The sequence below is a fragment of the Urocitellus parryii genome, chromosome 15 (assembly GCF_045843805.1).
Source record: "Urocitellus parryii isolate mUroPar1 chromosome 15, mUroPar1.hap1, whole genome shotgun sequence".
NCBI lineage: Eukaryota > Metazoa > Chordata > Mammalia > Rodentia > Sciuridae > Urocitellus > Urocitellus parryii.
The window spans coordinates 10,435,365-10,452,353 of NC_135545.1; the positions used below are offsets into that span (position 1 = coordinate 10,435,365).

General features: G+C 56.4%; 1 protein-coding gene across 1 annotated transcript; it reads left to right on the forward strand.

The window, feature by feature from the left end:
* The first annotated feature begins 746 nt into the window (after nt 1–746).
* Nucleotides 747–15,372, forward strand: Ceacam20 (CEA cell adhesion molecule 20). The gene is given in 13 exon segments (XM_077793237.1): nt 747–954; nt 3,090–3,199; nt 3,202–3,238; nt 3,702–3,980; nt 4,418–4,699; nt 6,025–6,303; nt 9,514–9,800; nt 11,488–11,594; nt 11,796–11,881; nt 12,516–12,577; nt 13,142–13,177; nt 13,563–13,685; nt 14,812–15,372. Coding segments are annotated over 13 exon segments (1,794 nt in total). The 5' UTR covers nt 747–902; the 3' UTR covers nt 14,866–15,372.
* Nucleotides 15,373–16,989: the final 1,617 nt, after the last annotated feature.

Below are 16,989 nucleotides of genomic sequence, written 5' to 3' on the forward strand. Positions count from 1 at the left end.
GCACCCTGGAGCCAGGGCCGGGGACCCATGGGGCCTGCTGACTTCCCCTGTCTAGTTGGTCACGATAAATCTTTCTTTAAAAAAGTTATTTATGTATTTTACAGTAGAATGAGAAATCTTGATCTATAGACTTTCAAAGGCCAAGAGCTTGTCTTGCTCATATAGAATTGGAAAAAGAGCTGGCCTGGTGGTGCGTGTCTGTAATCCCAGCGACTCAGGAGGCTGAGGCAGGAGGATGGCAAGTGTGAGGCCAGCCTCCATGACTTATTGAGACCCTGTGGCAAAATAAAAAGGACTGGGAGTGTAGCTCAGTTGTAGAGCATTCCCAGGTTTAATACCCTGTACAGCAAAATAGAAAAATAAATAAATAAACAAACAGGAAAAAGAAAGAAAAAAAACATCCTTCAGACGTTCTCCACGTCTTCTTGGAAGCCCTCCCCGGGGCTTTCCCAGCTCTGGCCAGTTGCTTCCTGCCTGAGTTGAGAGCATGCAGGACCTATATCACACGCACAGTCTCAGCTCATCTGATATTTACAGGCTGCTCACTGTGAGCCTGGCATCCAGCCCAGCTGAGCCCTGAGTGACTGGCCATGATTGTTTTTATTGTCATTGGCCGTGGTGACCTCAGTTCCTGGTCCTGGGGATCCTGGAACTCTTGCTTGCGTGCTGGGGAGAGGAGGAAAGTGAGCCCTGGGGTGTGGGAGGGCAGAGGTGAGGCCAAAGTTCCCTCCCCGCCCCCACCCATCTGCCCGGGAGCCACTGTCAGCGCAGTTCTGGGGAGTTTGCCACAGAGCCGGAGGGACAGAGGGCAGCTGGTGGGCTGCGGCTGCAGTGACCAGCTGTCTGTGGAAGGAGCCAAGGAGACAGAGGGCCGGGCACCCTGGAGCCAGGGCCGGGGACCCATGGGGCCTGCTGACTCCCGGAGCCACCCGTGGACGGGAATCCTGCTCTCAGGTGAGCCCTGCTTCCCCAGGTGGGGTGGGTGGGTGAGGGGCTCCGCGAATCTGTCTGCCAGGTGTGTGTGTGTGCGTGTGTGTGTGCGTGTGTGTGTGTGTGAGTGTGTGTGTGTGTGTGTGTGTGTGTGAGTGTGTGTGTGTGTGCACACACACGCGTGCAGAGAGAGAGGCAGAGAAAAAGACCGAGGGATATAGTGGGAGCAGGAGAGACTGACGACAGGGAGAGCCACAGAACCAGAGGGGGACAGAGAAAAAGGGAAAATCAAGTAGAAAGTGAACCCGAGGCGAGGCCAGGGAGAGCTGGGCAGAGAGGGGCAGCCAGAGCAGAGACAGCGGGAAGACAGGGGGGCGGTGCAGAGGGAAGAGGGAGACGGACAGAGAGACCCAGAGAAAGCCCTGGAGCACAGACAGGCGGACAGAGTGAGGGGCCCATCCCAGGCTTCAGGACACGGCCCAGGTGCGAAATTCATGCCAAAAGAACATCTGAGATGAGGGAGAAACGAGACTCTCTGGACAGGAACAGCATTCTGGAGGTGAAGAACTGATTTTGCAGTGGGCCATGGGAAGAGCCGGGACGTTGCCCACCTTGCTGTGTGACTTGGAGGCCAGCTCCTCCCTCTCTGGGCTGGAGGCTTGCTGGCTGACTGGAAGCCCGTGGGCACTTGGGGTCCTGGGGAAGCTGAGAGCGAGCAGCAGGGCCTGTGAGTTTCTCTCAAGGCTCGCCTCCTCCTGATGGGGCAGAAGTCAGGACTGTTGGAGACGGAAACAGGAGGGGAGGCTAGGTGAGGGCTTTCCACAGAGGGAGGCTCCCATCTCAGGCAGGTCTGAGGACGAGGACCACCATAGATGTTCTCACGTCTTTTTGTTTGTCCTTGTGACTGTCAGGTGAGGTGGGAACGATTGGTACCCTCATTTTACAAAAGGAGAAACCGAGACTCAGACGGAGAACATCACTTGCCCAGAAAGATGACAAAGCTGTGATTGAAACCCAGATGGTTTCTTTCAGAGGCAGAGAAAGGCGAGCTCCATCACTACTACCATTGAAAGAGACCGAGGCCGGGGCGCAGTGGCGCACCCTGTAATCCCAGCAGATTGGGAGGCTGAGGCAGGAGGATCTTGAGTTCAAAGCCAGCCTCTGCAACTTAGGGAGGCCCTAAGGAGCTTAGTGAGACCCTGTCTCTAAATAAAATAAAAAGTGCTGGGGATGTGGCTCGGGATTTGAGCACCCCAGATTCAATCTCTGGTACCTAAAGAAAAAAAGAAAGAAAGACAGAAATAAACTGAGGCTCACAGACAGCAAGCCCTTGCCCACATCCGTGGAGCCGGAAAGCACCAGGGGCCATATTTGATGCCAGCCGTCCTGGGAGCCCAGCCCTACATCACCAGATGCTGGGAAAAGGGGCAGTGCTCAAGCCAAACTGGGGTCTTTTGAGGGTGGCCAGGGGCTTGGGGGCAGCCCCTGTTCACTGGGCTGTGGAGAGGGACGGGGTGTCCCAGGAGCGCAGCCTGCCATGCCCCAGCCCCGGCCAGCCTCCATGACTCTGTGCAGATGGGCCACAGGCAGAACTGGGAACAGCTGCGACCTTGTTCCTTGTCCCTCCCCATCCCCTAGAAGATGGGGAGTGTCCTGAGGGCGAGTCCGGGGAGGTGGCGAAGGTGAAGCCCTCCCACTGGAGGTGAGAGTGGAAATTCTCGCTCAGGGGCTGCCCTCTGTCCCCATCCTGGGGTCACAGGTCGCACTAGGGTGTGGCAGGCCAGGCTCAAGGTCAGCTTCTGCCACTGACTCTCACGGTCTTAGCCGGGGACATCCCTTCTCTGAGCACCTGCCTTCCTCTCTGTGGAATGGGGAGGACCCCGTGCACCTCCAGGGGAGTAAGGACAGTCGAAGGGAACACGGTGACCATGGGGGAGCCCCGCGACGGCTTGCCAAGATTTATTATCCCCTCCCCACCCCCCACCCCGGGAGGCAGATGATATTTTGCCCATTTCACGGTGGAGGAAATGGAGATTTTGAGAAGAGAAAAGCGTGTCCCTGGTTACAGCCCCAGGAAGTGGTGGGCAGGACAAGCCTCTTGGGATGGAACGCCGAATCTGTGACCTCGGCCTCCCTCAATGCCTCCTCTTCCCCTCCAGCCTCACTTCTGACAGCGTGGAGTCCTCCCGCGGCAGCCCAGCTCACCCCCCGTGCCATCCTGCTTGACACCACCTCAAGTGAGCAGGGTGTTGTTCTGTGTTTGGGGACCCCCCCCCCCGGCCACCGCAGGCCCATGGCAGATTCAGAGGTGTGGGCAGAGAACAAGGCTGTCGGCCTCCACAGAGATCAACCGTCTGGGTTCCGCGCCCAGAGTCCCAATCAGATGAGTGGAGGGGCCCAGGCAGCTGTGTTGGGGACAGGAGCAAAGGGGTGGACTGTGGAGCAAAGGGGTGGACTGTGGCCATCACGGCCGCAGGAGAGGAGTGTTGGCTGAGAGGGGCTAGGGGGCCCTCCATGGTGTTGGGACGGGCTTGCTTGTCTTTGCAGCTGATATTGACGGATCCCCTCTCACGTCCTAGATGCTCTGCTTTATTTGCACAATGTCCCAGAGGGGATATAGATCCCGTACCTAGAACAGGCAGTCCCGGAGAGCCCAGCTCCGTGTGTCTCCTGGCCGTCCTGATCCATCCCTGGATCCCTCTCTGGCTACGCCTCGTTCTCCCCCGTCTGTCTCCGCCTCCACCTCCGCCTCTTGCTTTCTTCCTCTGCAGAATCCCTGGACAAGCCCACCATCTCAGTCACTCGGAGCACAGTCACAGAGTACCAGGACAAGGTGACTCTCTACTGTGACACCACGGAACTCCACGTCACCATCCGCTGGGTCTTCCAGAATCAGTCCCTGGTGTTGAACGAGCGCATGCAGCTGTCCGCGGATGGCAAGACGTTCACCATCCTCACGGTCCAGCGGGAAGACTCTGGGACTTACCAGTGTGAAGCCTGGGATGCCCTTGGGTTCCAGAGCAGCGATGCCATCTTCCTGGAGGTCAACTGTGAGTCTCCTTCTGTCCCCCGTCCCCAGTCCCTTGTCGACACTCACTTCCTGGGTGCCTCATCCAATCTCACAACCCTGAATCCCAACCCAATGCAGAACTGTCTGTCTTTGAACTTGAACTGAGAACGGTTTGACATCTCTGCTCAGAGGCTACTGGGAACTCCATCGTAAGGGACCTAAACTTGAGCTCCCAAACCTCAGATCTTGGCTGCACCGTCTTGCCTGGGTCGGGCGTGGCAGGGAGCCTCAGCTGGCCCGAGCTGGGCCTTCCAGTCCTGCTTCACCCAGGGACAGAGCTGACATTAACCCGGAGCCCACACCTCTTTTGCCCATGAGCGGGAGGAGGGGACGCGGTCTATACGGATCCCGAGTCCCCATGCAAGAGAGCTGTGGCCAACCCCGTTGTAACGGCTGTCATTGTTCCCGTCCTCCCAGATGGTCCCGACCTTATCGAAATCAAGTTGGATTCAGGTGTTCCCAGCGGGGAGGCGGTCGAGATTCTAGAAGGCTCCACCGTGAACTTCCAGGTGGAAGCGCAGTCCCACCCAGACCCTACCTATTCCTGGATTTTCCCCAACAATTCCATCCTGACTTCCACCACGGGGACACTGACCATCGACGCCGTGTCCAGGGAGGACGAGGGCACGTTCAGGTGCTTGGTGTACAACAGCGCCACCCTCCTGACCCGCCTGGGTGCTCTTCGAGTCCACGTCCTCGGTGAGTCCCCTTCCCTGGTCCCCCTCTTTGTTCTTCTCAGAATCAGAGGCCACGGGAGGTCTCATCTGGGGCCCTCGGCCATTCTGTGTGAGAGCGATGCTTAGCTGGGTCTCAGGTGGCCCAGAAAACGTGCCGTGTCCTAGAGAGAGAGTCGGTGACCGCAGTGAGGTCCTCAGGGGGCGGAGAAAACAGTTAACACCGAGCCCCCCAGCACCCCAGAGTCGGAGGGGGACCCCAGAGCGGGCACGTCCCCCTCGTCTGGTGGCTGAGTCGCACTCCCACTTCAGGGAAGGACCCGGACCCCGGCTGGGCACGTCCCCCAGGAGACCCTGCTGGCTCTCCATGGCTGTCCACGGCTGGATTCTGTGGAAGAGGGGTTGATTGTCAATGTGTAACACTAACACAACATTCCTTGCACACACAGCCCCCCAATAACCACACACACTTACCATACGACACACACCACAGACACGCAACTCATATACAACACGTGAAACAATACTGCAGGCACACAGCATGCACACAACACGCACATGTAGAGCATGCACAAGATACGTGTGTGCAACACACTCGCTACTCTGCATTACACAACCAAGACACACAACACCCACACACTGTGCACACAGACCCACAACCCTCCATACACTCGCACATATTCACAATACTTGAACAACACACAAGACATACAGACAAATGTCATGTACGTGTACACAATGAGCAATACCACGGACACACAACACACTCTCCTTTGAAACGTGAACACACATAACAACACACAACACACTCAGGATCCACGCAACGTTGCAGACACTTAAGACACACAACGCAGAAAACGTACTGCGTACTGCACCAAATATACACACAGGCCATTCACACCCAGCACAGCCGTACACAAAGCATAAACACACAACGTACAACACACACCCATAACACAGATGACACCGCAGACACAGCACCCACGGTTGCACACAGAACATATGCACATGTGTAACACAGGCTCACACATGAGGTGTCTGTGTATACCACCCACACACCTCACAACACACACAACACACACACACGGCAGGCACAAAACACACATTCACAGATACACAAACGTGCACCACACACAATATTTATATGACACACTTGACCACAGGAGAGATTCACGTGCCACATGTGCCACATAGTCCGATCCAGAACACACGCACACACACGCTACCCACAACACGCACACACACACATGCACACACACATGCACACACCCCGGGACGCCCCTGTGGGCCCCGTGGGCAGGGGGCGGGGAAGCTTCCTGGAATCTGACCCGTGTCTCCGCGTGTTTCCAGAAAACCTGACCAAGCCTCAGGTGGAGGCCTCGAGCCTGGACCTGGTGGAGACCGTCGGCCCCGTGAACCTGACCTGCCAGACGGCCCATCAGAGGGTGGCCGTCCAGTGGTTCGTGAGTGACCAGCCCCTCCTGCCCAGCGAGCACCTGGCCCTGTCAGACGACAACACGACCCTGGTCATCCACAGCCCCCGGCCGGACGACACGGGGCCCTACGCTTGTGAGATCTGGCACTGGGGCAGCCGGGCTCGCAGTGACCCCCTCACGCTGACCATCAACTGTGAGTGGCCCGGGGCGGTGACCGAGTCCTCCTCCCTCCAGGTCCTTCTTCCACTCACTCACCACGTGCTCCATGCCAGCCGTGAGCCTGGGCGGGGACAAGACCGCGGGCCTGCCCTGGGGGACCTTATGTCCCAGGCAGTGGCTGAGGGACAAGACCTCAGGGGCAGGGATGGCCCGTGAGGGGGGACCGTGAGCGGGGACCGTGCTTGGTGTGTTGGAGGAACCGCAGGAGGCAGGGGAGGTGGGAGGGGGTGATCGAGGGTGGGAGGGGAGGAGGTGGCCGGTGACGGGGTGAGGACCAGGAGGCGCTGGCCCCATGGGCCACAGCAGGAGCCCCAGGACCTCTGAGCAGAGGAAGCGTCCCGTCCCGGGAGAGCAGGGCGCTGACCTTCCAGAGCTCGGCTCTTGTGCTGCGAAGAGGAAGGTTGAGGGTCAGACCCCAGTCCCCGGGAGCCCTTGGCCAGGGGTGAAGGGAGGAGAAAACAGCCCACGGACAGGGGCGCTTCAGCCAAAGCACTCGCAAGGGAGGGCGGGGCCGTCTCCAGGCAGAGGACGACGGAGGGGACAGTGCTGTCCCCAACTTCATCACTGTGTATGTCAACTTGAAAACTGGGGTGGCCCGTCGCAACCCTCACCAATCGGGTGTTCAACTCCCCCATCACGGCGGGTGGGGACTTCTGACCTGCCTTGGTCCTCTCTGGAACTGTCACCGTGGCCATCCTACCTGGGGGGCTTCATCTACCCGTCAATCCCATGTTAATGGGGGCACTGGGATCAGTAGCTGGTCAGAAGTTAGTGGCCCGAGCTACTAAAGGAATCTTCGTCCCCCGACAAACAGAGACCCCTTGAGCCGTGGCCCCTGGCCTCACGTCCACATCCGGGGGCCCTGTCCGAGGCAGTCCCACGAATCCTTTTCTCTTGACGCATTTCCGATTAGCTCCTTTTGCTTCTCTTTCTTTTCTACAAATTAACTACCACCTTGCTTTCCTGTTTACTCTGGAGGGAGTGTAAAGACCCTCGAGTGATCTAAAGAGCCGGTGACCTGGCCTGCATCTCACGGCTCATTGCTCGCTGCTACTAACCCAAGGACAGGACCAGACAGGTGTTGACAGGGACCCGCTGGCCCGTCTGCGACAAGGCAGGGGCAGAAGCAGGAGACGGAGGTTCCCACAGGGGCTTTGTGTTTGGGTCCTTGGCAGAGCAGCCCTGGGGTGGGGCTCCGTGGGAGGCACAGGCCGGGGAGTTATTGGGGAAAACATTCCTGGCAGGGGCCATGGAGGCCAGGAAGCCATCGGATCGAGAGGCCATCGGAGCGGGGAGGGAGGGAGGGTGGGATGGCAGCGCTGACGGCAGGAAGGTGGGCGGCCTCCAGACCTGTTTGCTTGAGCCACCTAAGGATGGAGGAGCCAAGAACTGGTGTGGAAAGATTGGGGAGAAGAGGTTTCAGAAGGGAGACAAAGTTGGGGTCCACTTTTTCTGTTTTTTTGGTACGAGGATTGAACCCAGAGGCGCTCAACCCCTGAGCCACATCCCCAGCCCCCTTTTATATTTTATTTAGAGACAGGGTCTCCTTCAGTGCCTTGCTAAGTTGCTGAGGCTGACTTTGAACTCGCCTCCGTCTCCCAAGCCGCTGGGATCGTAGGCGTGGGCTGCTGTGTGCCTGGCTTCGGGTTCACTTTTCCACCTGTTGAGCAGCAGGGGTTAAGAACAGGCTTCTCTGTTGCTCCTTCTCCCTTCGTCCCTACTTTAATCGTGAAGCAAAAATACTTATTTTGTGTCCTCTGGGCCAGGCAACAGGGCGGGCAGTCGGTCGTCACGATTCCCAGTGTCGCGGCCTCCTGGGGGTGGGAGGTGGGTAAAGCAGGCAAACGAAATACCCAAGGATCAATGCTGCTGTGTGGGGGAGGAAGGGGGGTTGGGGAGCCCAAAGGAAGCCCCAGACGAGGGATGTGGGAAGGCCATTGTGAGAGCTGAGGCCCCCGTGCGACTGGAGGATGAGCAGGGGTCAGCAACGCAGCGAGACGGGCTGGTGGCGTCTCCGGTAGGATCTTGCTCCGGGATGAGAGCAGGAAATGTGGAAAGGTGGGTGACGGGGCTGGAGAGGTCTAGGAGGGTCATTCACATTATGAATGACCTCATCAGCCCTGGGCTTTGTCCCAAGGACACTCGGGGGTGGGGGTCACGGAAGATGCTGAGCTGAGAAGCCACGGCATCAAGTCTGTGCCCAGGAAGACCCCTCTGGGGGCTGGTGGAGGTGGAGCCTGGGATGCAGAGTCCAGGAGGGGCTGGACACAGTGAGGGAAGCTGGTCAGGGTCCTGGGGTTCAGATGGCGAGGAAAGAACAGATTCAAAGGATGCTGGGGAGGGGCATGGGCAGGGCTTTCTTCTCCTAGAATATCCCAACAAGACACCATGCATAGACACTTTCCATTCTTTCATGAATTTGAGCAAGGCTTGGCTTCCAGACTCCTTTAGTTGGGATGGAAATCCAACGGCGACTTCTGTTTGTTTTCTTCATGTGCGTAGGAGAGCGCAGAGCCAGCGGTTCCCCGCTGGAGTGGTGAAGGAAATTTGCCACGTGTTTATGTCATTGGGAATCCACAGCATTAGTGCTTGGGGGCTGCGTGCCCAGAGCGCAGAGCCTCTCTGAAGCCTGGCGCCTTGTGAGGTTCCTTGGAGAGAATTCTCCTGTGTACAGGCAATTTCCATCGCATGGTGGGGACCAGTATCTGCTTGTCACACAGCTCAGGACAAAGGGGGAGCATTTCCCTCTCTTCCACTAAGATTCCTTTCTTTCTTTCACTTTTCTTTTTTCTTTCTTTCTTCCCCCCACTTTTTTTTTTTTTTTTTTTGGTGGTACTAGGGATCGCACACAGGGACGCTCTACCACTGAACGACACCTTGGCTCTTTATTTTATTTTTATTTCGAGACAGGGTCTTGCTAAGTTGTTGAGGCTGGCCTCAAACTCATGATCCTCCAGCCCCAGCCTCCCTAGCTGCTGGGATTACAGATGAACCCCTATCTCCATGTGCCTCCTCCCTGTAGTTGATTCTTTTCAATTTAGACAGCCGCTGTCTCTGGGCTGCAGACTGGAATTCCCTCAGTTCCAGCTGAGCAGGGGCTGGGGGGGTGGGAAGCACCATTTACAATGTGGAAGAGGGAAGGGGAGAATGGGGTCATTTGGCAGACGCGTGGCTTTGCCTGCAGATGGCCCTGACCGAGTGGAAATCACCAGCGGGTCTCCGCCTGCTGTGGTGGCCACCGTCCAGGGGAAGCTCAACTCCAGCCTGACCCTGCAGTGCCGGGCCGCGTCCCAGCCAGAGGCGGAATACCGCTGGGTCCTGGAACACCACTCGGGGGTGTACACGGGGGAGCAGCTGGTCATCAGGGCTCTGACCCGGGAGCACGAGGGCATCTGCAGCTGCACAGCCTCCAACTCTGTGACCAGCCTGGCCCGCTCTGCCTCCGTGCTGATCCAAGTAGGTGAGTCTCCGGTGCGTCTTCCCTTGGGATCCGCGTGACCTCTGCCTTGCTGGCTCCAGCCACCTACCCTGTGACAGCGAATGTACTGCATGTGTAAGTTCCTGGCAGGCTGGGAGCTTTGAATCCCAAACCCTCTGTTTCTTGCTGTGTGCCCTGGTCAACTCTGCAGCCTGCTCTGAGCCTCAGTTTTCTTACCTGCAAGTGGGTTTGTGACGCCCACCTATCAGAGGTATTTGGAAAGACAACGCATCAGGAGATAGCCCGTGGGAGAGGTAGAGGGACAGTGGAGAGGATCAGGAATCATGTTAATAACAACTGGACTTGTCAAGAACTGTCTTGAGAAGGCAGCATAGTGTTGCTAGCTACCGGGATCCACATCCTGGCTCCAGTACTTACTAGCTGTGTGATCTTGGGCAACTTACTTAACATCTCTGGGCCTCTGATTTATTATTGGTAAAACAAACAATAATTGGATCTATTTCTTAGGGTTGTTGAAGATTAATTAATATTTATAAAGTCCTTACGTTTGTACTTGGTATGTTGTTTTTGTTAAATAAATAAAATTATTCTCTATTGAGCCTGTGCTACATGCCTGAACCAAACCTTTCCATATACAGTATCAAAAAATACTTGTTAGGTGCTCTCTGCCAGCCAGTATAAGGCCAGCCTGTTAGCACCTCCATTGTTCAAAGGGACACACTGAGACTTAGAGACTCAACCCTGTTGCTGGTGTTTGATTTTTATTTTTTGTACCAGGGATTGAACCCAAGGCCCTTAACCACCAAGCCACATCCCCAGCCCCCAGCCCCCAATTTTTTGTATTTTATTTAGAGATGGGGTCGGGCTGATTGCTCAGGGTCTTGCTAAGTTGCTGAGGCCGGCTTTGAATTCTCGATCCTCCTGCCTCAGCCTCCCAAGCCACTGGAATGACAGGCGTGAGCCACTGCGGCTTGTGGCGGGGGTTTGAAACCAGACTGGCTGCCTCACAGCGGTGTTCTTTGGTTGCCCACTAAGCTGAGGACCCCATGCAGCTCCCAAATGACCTCCTTTAATCTCCAGTGCAACCCTTTGGTCCTGTGAGTGGACAACAGGCTCAGAAGAGGAGCAGGGAGTAGCAGGTTTGATTGACACTCACGGGAAAGTTCCAGATTTTGAGAGAGAGCTCACACAAAGGCCATGTTGCTTGCGCTCACTAGGTAGCAACATCTTTCATTGTCACTGGTCATTATTGTCATCATTTTTTCATCGGGCACCTCTGATGTGTCAGGCAGTGGATGGTGCTTCTGTGCACGATCCATTTCATCCCCTCAAAAAATATGTGCAAAAATGTGTAGGGTCAGCAATTGACATGCTTGTTTCACGTAAAGAAATGGAGACTCGGAATAAAGCTCTGAACCCCCAAGGCATCTCAGGCAGACCCCTTCAGAGCAAAGCCCCTTCCTCATGCCCCTCACCCTCCGCCCTCCCAATCCTGGTGGCTGCATTTTACCCTCGGTGATAGGTTTGGGCAGAGCTGAGATCTGGACTCCGGTCACTGGACTCCAGAAGCAGTGCTATGAACTGCTGTCCCCTCGTGACTGAAAAGCAAGTATTTGTCAAACGTCGGTGAAGATGAAGCCGCAAGCTTAGGGCAGGGGCTGGGGAAGGGGCGAGGGTGTGTCAAGCCTGGATTTTGATTTTCTCTCCCTAGATCCGGAGTCCTCCCTGTCCGCAGGGGCCATCGCTGGCATTGTTATTGGGACCCTGGTTGCCATTGCTCTGGTCATAGGCCTGGGCTATTTCTTCTACAGCAGAAAAGCCAGATGGTAAGACGGGGAAGGGGACGGGGCGTGGCCCGCAGGGTCACCTGGTGGGAGGTTTGCGGACCTCGGTGCTGAGCCGCGTGGGCGGCCCCTGGGGACTTCAGAGCTCGGGTGGTCGTCTGAGAATGGACGAGGGATATGGATGGAGCTCGGGGAGAGGAGCAAGAGCCAGCGGTGCGGGATAACAAGGATCTGGCGTTTCAGGCCCTCAAAGGGATCAGCGGATGGCCCCAGCCCCGAGGCCACACCGCCCACCTCCGCGCGGGAGCAGGCGACACGGCCCAGTTTCGGTAAGTGACGTCGTGGCCCATGCGTGGGAGCTGGGAAGAGCAGGGGCCGCGAGCTCAGGTCTCTCGTCCCCGCTCTGCCACCGAGGGACTGGTCACAGGCAAGTCCTGACCTGCCCGAGCCTCAGTGTCCCCAGCACTCGCAGGGCGACACCCAGCCCTTTCTCCTTCCTGGGTCTCAGGGAATCTGGTTCATTGCTGTCAAAGCCGCAGCCAAACCAGCTCGGGGCTCCTTGCTGATCCCAATCCAGGCTCCCGCTCCGCCTGGACCCCGGGCCTCGAGTGCCCTCTGCTGGCGACACCTTTGCCCTCTGTGGATCTGGGTTTCTGGAAAGATGAGCCCCGATGTGCCAGGCCCCGGAGAGACTGTCGGGTCCATCCAGCTCCACTGATACAGGGGAAACCCGGAGCAAGCAGGGACCAAGGGCGGGGACTTAAGATTTCTGTCCCCACGGTGTCATGGAGCAGCCTTGTGTGACCCAGAACTTGGTTTCCAGGACATTCCCTGGTCAAGCTCCCCAGAGATGTAAGGACAGCTCCCAGAGATGTAAGGACAAGGAGGGGGGTCCGGACAGACAGCCCCTTCCTGTCCAGCTCTTCTAACTCCAGGTTTGGGCTGGGATTTTACTTCCTCTAGACAGAACAAGGCCTATGTATGACAATATACCCGAGCCCCAGGGACCGATCGGAGCCAAAAAGGTGGGTGTGCTCCAAAGGGACCTCCATGGCCCTCTGACTTTCCATCCTTTCCCAGTGAATTTTCCAGGGTCAGGACCCAGCAGGGCGGTTGCAATTCTGCCTCTGAGGGCGGGGGGCTGGTGTGATCTCTGGCGGACCCCCAGGGCCAGCTTGGGTCTCTGCATCTCCTCCTCTGCCTTCTCTGAGGCCCTCAAGACCTTCTCTGCCTGTTCATCTCTTCTCCTTGTCTTCTTGCTCTTTAATACGACAATGCCCAGACTTGGTCCCTCTGGGAATCAGAAGGGACATAACTACCTCCCCTCCGCCTTTCCTATCCTAGGGATTGAACTCAGGGGTGTCTGCCACTGAGCCACCTCCCCAGCCCTTTTTATGTTTTATTTTGAATCAAGGTCTTGCTGAGGCTGCCCTTGAACTTGAGATCCTCCTGCCTCAGCCTCCCAAGAGGCCTGTGCCACCTCAAAGGAAATTAACTACCTTTGAGGCCAAATCTGTTTCTGAGGATTTCCGGGAGTGGGCCCCATCCCCAGCCCTGTGATCTCTGCTTACTACTTTATTTTTCCCTAGAAGGTGCCACCGGGTCTCCCAGAGCAGTTCTATGAGGTATGTGGGCCCAGGAAAGACAGCTGAGAGTTTTCTGTGGTTCAGGCCTGAGAAGCCTTCTTCTCTAAACCATCCGTGGTCCACTGCAGGGTCATGCATCGATGGAGAGAAAGAGGCCCTGGTCTCACAGGGAGCTGGGTCGGACTGGCCCCTCTTGGTTCCTTCTACCTCCAGGGCTTGGGATGGGTTGCCGTGGGGGGGTGCTGGATTCCACCTGCTGGGGCTGGGAGTGGGGGGTCCAGAGTCCGGGCCAGCAGAGGCCTGGTCCTAACCCTTCCTCCTCCTCCTCCGACTCTCTGCTGGAAGCTGGGTGGACCCGTCCTCTCCCTGGGTCTCCGAGGAGCGCAGTTGACGTCTGCTGATGGGTTTCTGTGCTCACTTGCAGAAGGAGCCACCTTCAGCCACCCCCAGGGACCTCTTTCCCAGCCCCAGGAAGCCGCCCCCCAAACTTCCGACGCACGCGTCGGTCCCTCCCCTGTCAACAGAAGACACAGACGACAGCTATGAGGTATCCGGTGCCCCTCTTCAGACACGTGGAGAGTGGTCCCCCTCCGCGTCCTTCCCCCACCGAAGGGTCTGACAGGGTGAACGGATTCCCCTCTGAAAAGCCTTTCACTCCACCGGTTCCCGTCGTCCGTTTCTGGTTGATCCCATCCATCCCTTTTCAGCGTGGCCCGGGTACTCCATCGGGGCTTCCACAGAACTCCTTTTCACTGGTCCATTTCCTCTCTATCCATTTAACTTTCCCCCGTGTCTCTCCATAGCACGTTACCCCCCTCCCTTACCCCCATTCCACTTAGCGTTACTCCCGTCCACTGGACCCCTGCTCCTTCTCTCCTGTCCTTCTCCACATCTTGGATTCCGTCCCACCCCTCTGTGTCCCCTCCACCTCTTTCCTATGTCATTCCTTTCCGTTCAGTCCACTCCTTTCTGTGACGCTGAAGGTGCTGGCCAAGACTCAGGTCTCATCTGGGGCTCGACTGGGGGACGGTCTGTGTCCCAGCTCATGTGGCTACTGGTAGCCTCAGTTCCTTGCAGGCGGTCCGAACGAGGGCCGCAGTTTCTTACTGACTGTTGGCCAGAGGCCACCCTCAATCTCTTGCCACATGTCACTTTCCATAGGGAGCTCACGACTTTGCATCTGGCTTCTTCAAAGCCAAGATGGAAGGAAGATGTGATCTTAGGTCAAGGATCACGTGGGCTGGGCTGGGGCTGGGGCTCAGTGGTAGAGCACTGGCCTAGCAAGAGCCAGGCCCTGGGTTCCATCCTCAGCACCACATTCTGTATATATATGGAATCACATGGCAAAATCATCTCATCCTGTCACCTTTGCCATACTGTTTTGCTTAGTAGCGGGTCACAGGTGCTGCCCTGGAGGGGAGGGACTTCGCAGGGGCACAGATGTCAAGAGGTCGGCATTATGGGGTCGACTTAGAATGTGTCTGCCCCAGTGGGGAAGTGTGTGGGCCGTTGCAGAAACACATCGGTAACAGGGTGACTGTAGTGAGAAGAGACCTTTGGAGTTTCCAAGGATGGGAGAGGAGCGTCCAGGCTGCTTGGGCCCCAGACCACAGCCAAGTAGGACAGAAATCTCCAGCAGGCAAGGGGACCTCAGTGTTCTCTCTGTTTAACAGACACTCGTGAATCCGGAGCCCGACATTTACTGCCGGATCAACCCGTCGGTCTAATGGAAGCAGACCTCTTTTCTTCCGAAGTCCTGGAGAAGCCACCCTCCCTCAAGCCTTCAGGGACCTCAGGGACACCTTGTTCCGACATCGAGCCCAGCCATCCCCGTCGCCTCTGCAGACCTCGCCGTGTTCTTCTCCAGTGTGTGGGTCGGGCCTCGGAACCTGGCCCTCACCAAACCTCAGGCTTTGGACTCATGTTTTCCTAAAAGCCTCAGGGACAGGGGAAGGTGACGGCCCTGGAACTGGAAGTGGAGGGCCGGGCTCGAGGCTCAGCAGCGGCGGGCACCACGGTTACCTCTGGAGGCTGAGCCAATGCTGTCGGTGAACCCAGCAGCTGGGGAGCCGCAGGAGCCCACGGCAGCCAGGGATGTGAGGGGACATCTGCAAGGGCTGGACAGGCGGTGGCCTTTCGAATCATTAGAGAGGATCAGGACAAGGAGCTCTTAGGAAATGACGGGAAGAAAATGATGTGGAATGAAACCAGGGATTGAGGCTCCTGGGGGAGGGGAGGGAGGCAGGAGATTCTGAGATTTCTTAGGGGTGCAGCAGGGACGGAGAGGGTGAGGGGGAGACGAGGCGTGGAGGAGAATCCTGAACGTGGTTCCCTGAGCAACTGTGTGACCGGCGGGTCACTGGGGAGGGTCCATGTGGGACAGGGAGGGAAGTGAAAGCTTGGATCAGCTAAATTGAGAATCAGGGGATCAAACAGGCGATGGTTCCTGAAAGTCTGGGGCGATCAGGGCTGGAGACACACATCGAGAGTTGTCAGTAGGATTTAAACTTATGGGGTCCCTAAAACCACCTAAAAGGATTCAGAGGACCCAGTTCTTCTGTCCCTGGTTGCAGCTTTTACAGAAAAAGGATAGAGAGAGAAGTCAGCAAAGGGGAAAGGCACAGAGGAGCCCGCGCACAGATTTCCAAGTGTTTGTGGTCACTGGAGTCACGTGGGAATCCCCAGCCAGGATGTGTGACGACAGGTGGTAAGCGTTGGCCACCAGGGAGGCTCACCCAAACCTGGGCCAAGTCCCATCAGCACCTGTGCCTGGGTGATGTCACAGCCTTCGCATGCAGTCCCTTGACAGACCTGCAGGGCGGAGCTCCAGGGCTCAGCATGCAAGACACCCTGACCAGGTAGAACCCGGCGGGGCCAGTGCTCAGGAGCCGGCCACAGGCTGATGGTGCACATGGGTCTTGCTTGGGAATGCGCAGGGTTTGTCGGCCTGGTACGTTCCGCCAGAGAGAGGGGAGGAAGACCAGCGGATCAGCCGGCGGCTGAGTCGAGGTCCATTCAAGGCTGTAGGAGAGATCAGCTAATGGACTGGGGAAGAAGAAAACCAAGAATGTGAAGTCTTGGAAATTAAGAAGGCGTTCCCTGAGTGGGTTGCTAATCTTTGGAGCTGTAAGACTATAATAATAATATTAATTCAGATTAAAAACCTCATTATTAGATGTGATTCGGAACATCAGTGTCAAGATCTTAATTTTTTTATTTAGGTACTAGGAATTGAACCCAGGGGTGCTCTACCATTGGACTATATCCTGACCCTTTTTTGTAAAAAAAAAGACACTTATTTTTTAGAAGTAGTTGGACACAATACCTTTATTTTATTTATTTATTTTATGTGGTGCTAAGGATCGAACCCAGGGCCTCACACATGCTAGATGAGCGATGTACCTCTGAGCCACAATCCCAGCCCATCCCCTGACCCTTTTTAAATTTTTGAGACAGAGTGTTGCTAAATTGTGTAGGCTGGGCTGGGCACAGTGGCACATGCCTGTAATCCCAGTGACTCGGGAGGCGGAGGCAGGAGGATCGATAGTTCAAAGCCAGCCTCAGCAAAAGCAAGATGCTGAGCAACTCAGTGAAACCCTGTGTCTAAATAAAATACAAAATTGGGCTGAGGATGTGGCTCAGTGGTTGAATGCCCCTGAGGTCAATCCCCAGTAACCTCCCTCCCCCGAAAAAAAATGTGGAGGCTGGCCTTGAACTTGTGATCCTCCTGCCTCAGCCTCCCCAGGAGCTGGGATTATAGGTGTGCACCACTGCTCCTGGCCAGTGTTACAATCTAAAATGCTGAAACCCTGGGAATTCCTCCCCCAGTATCCAGCAGACAGATCACATTT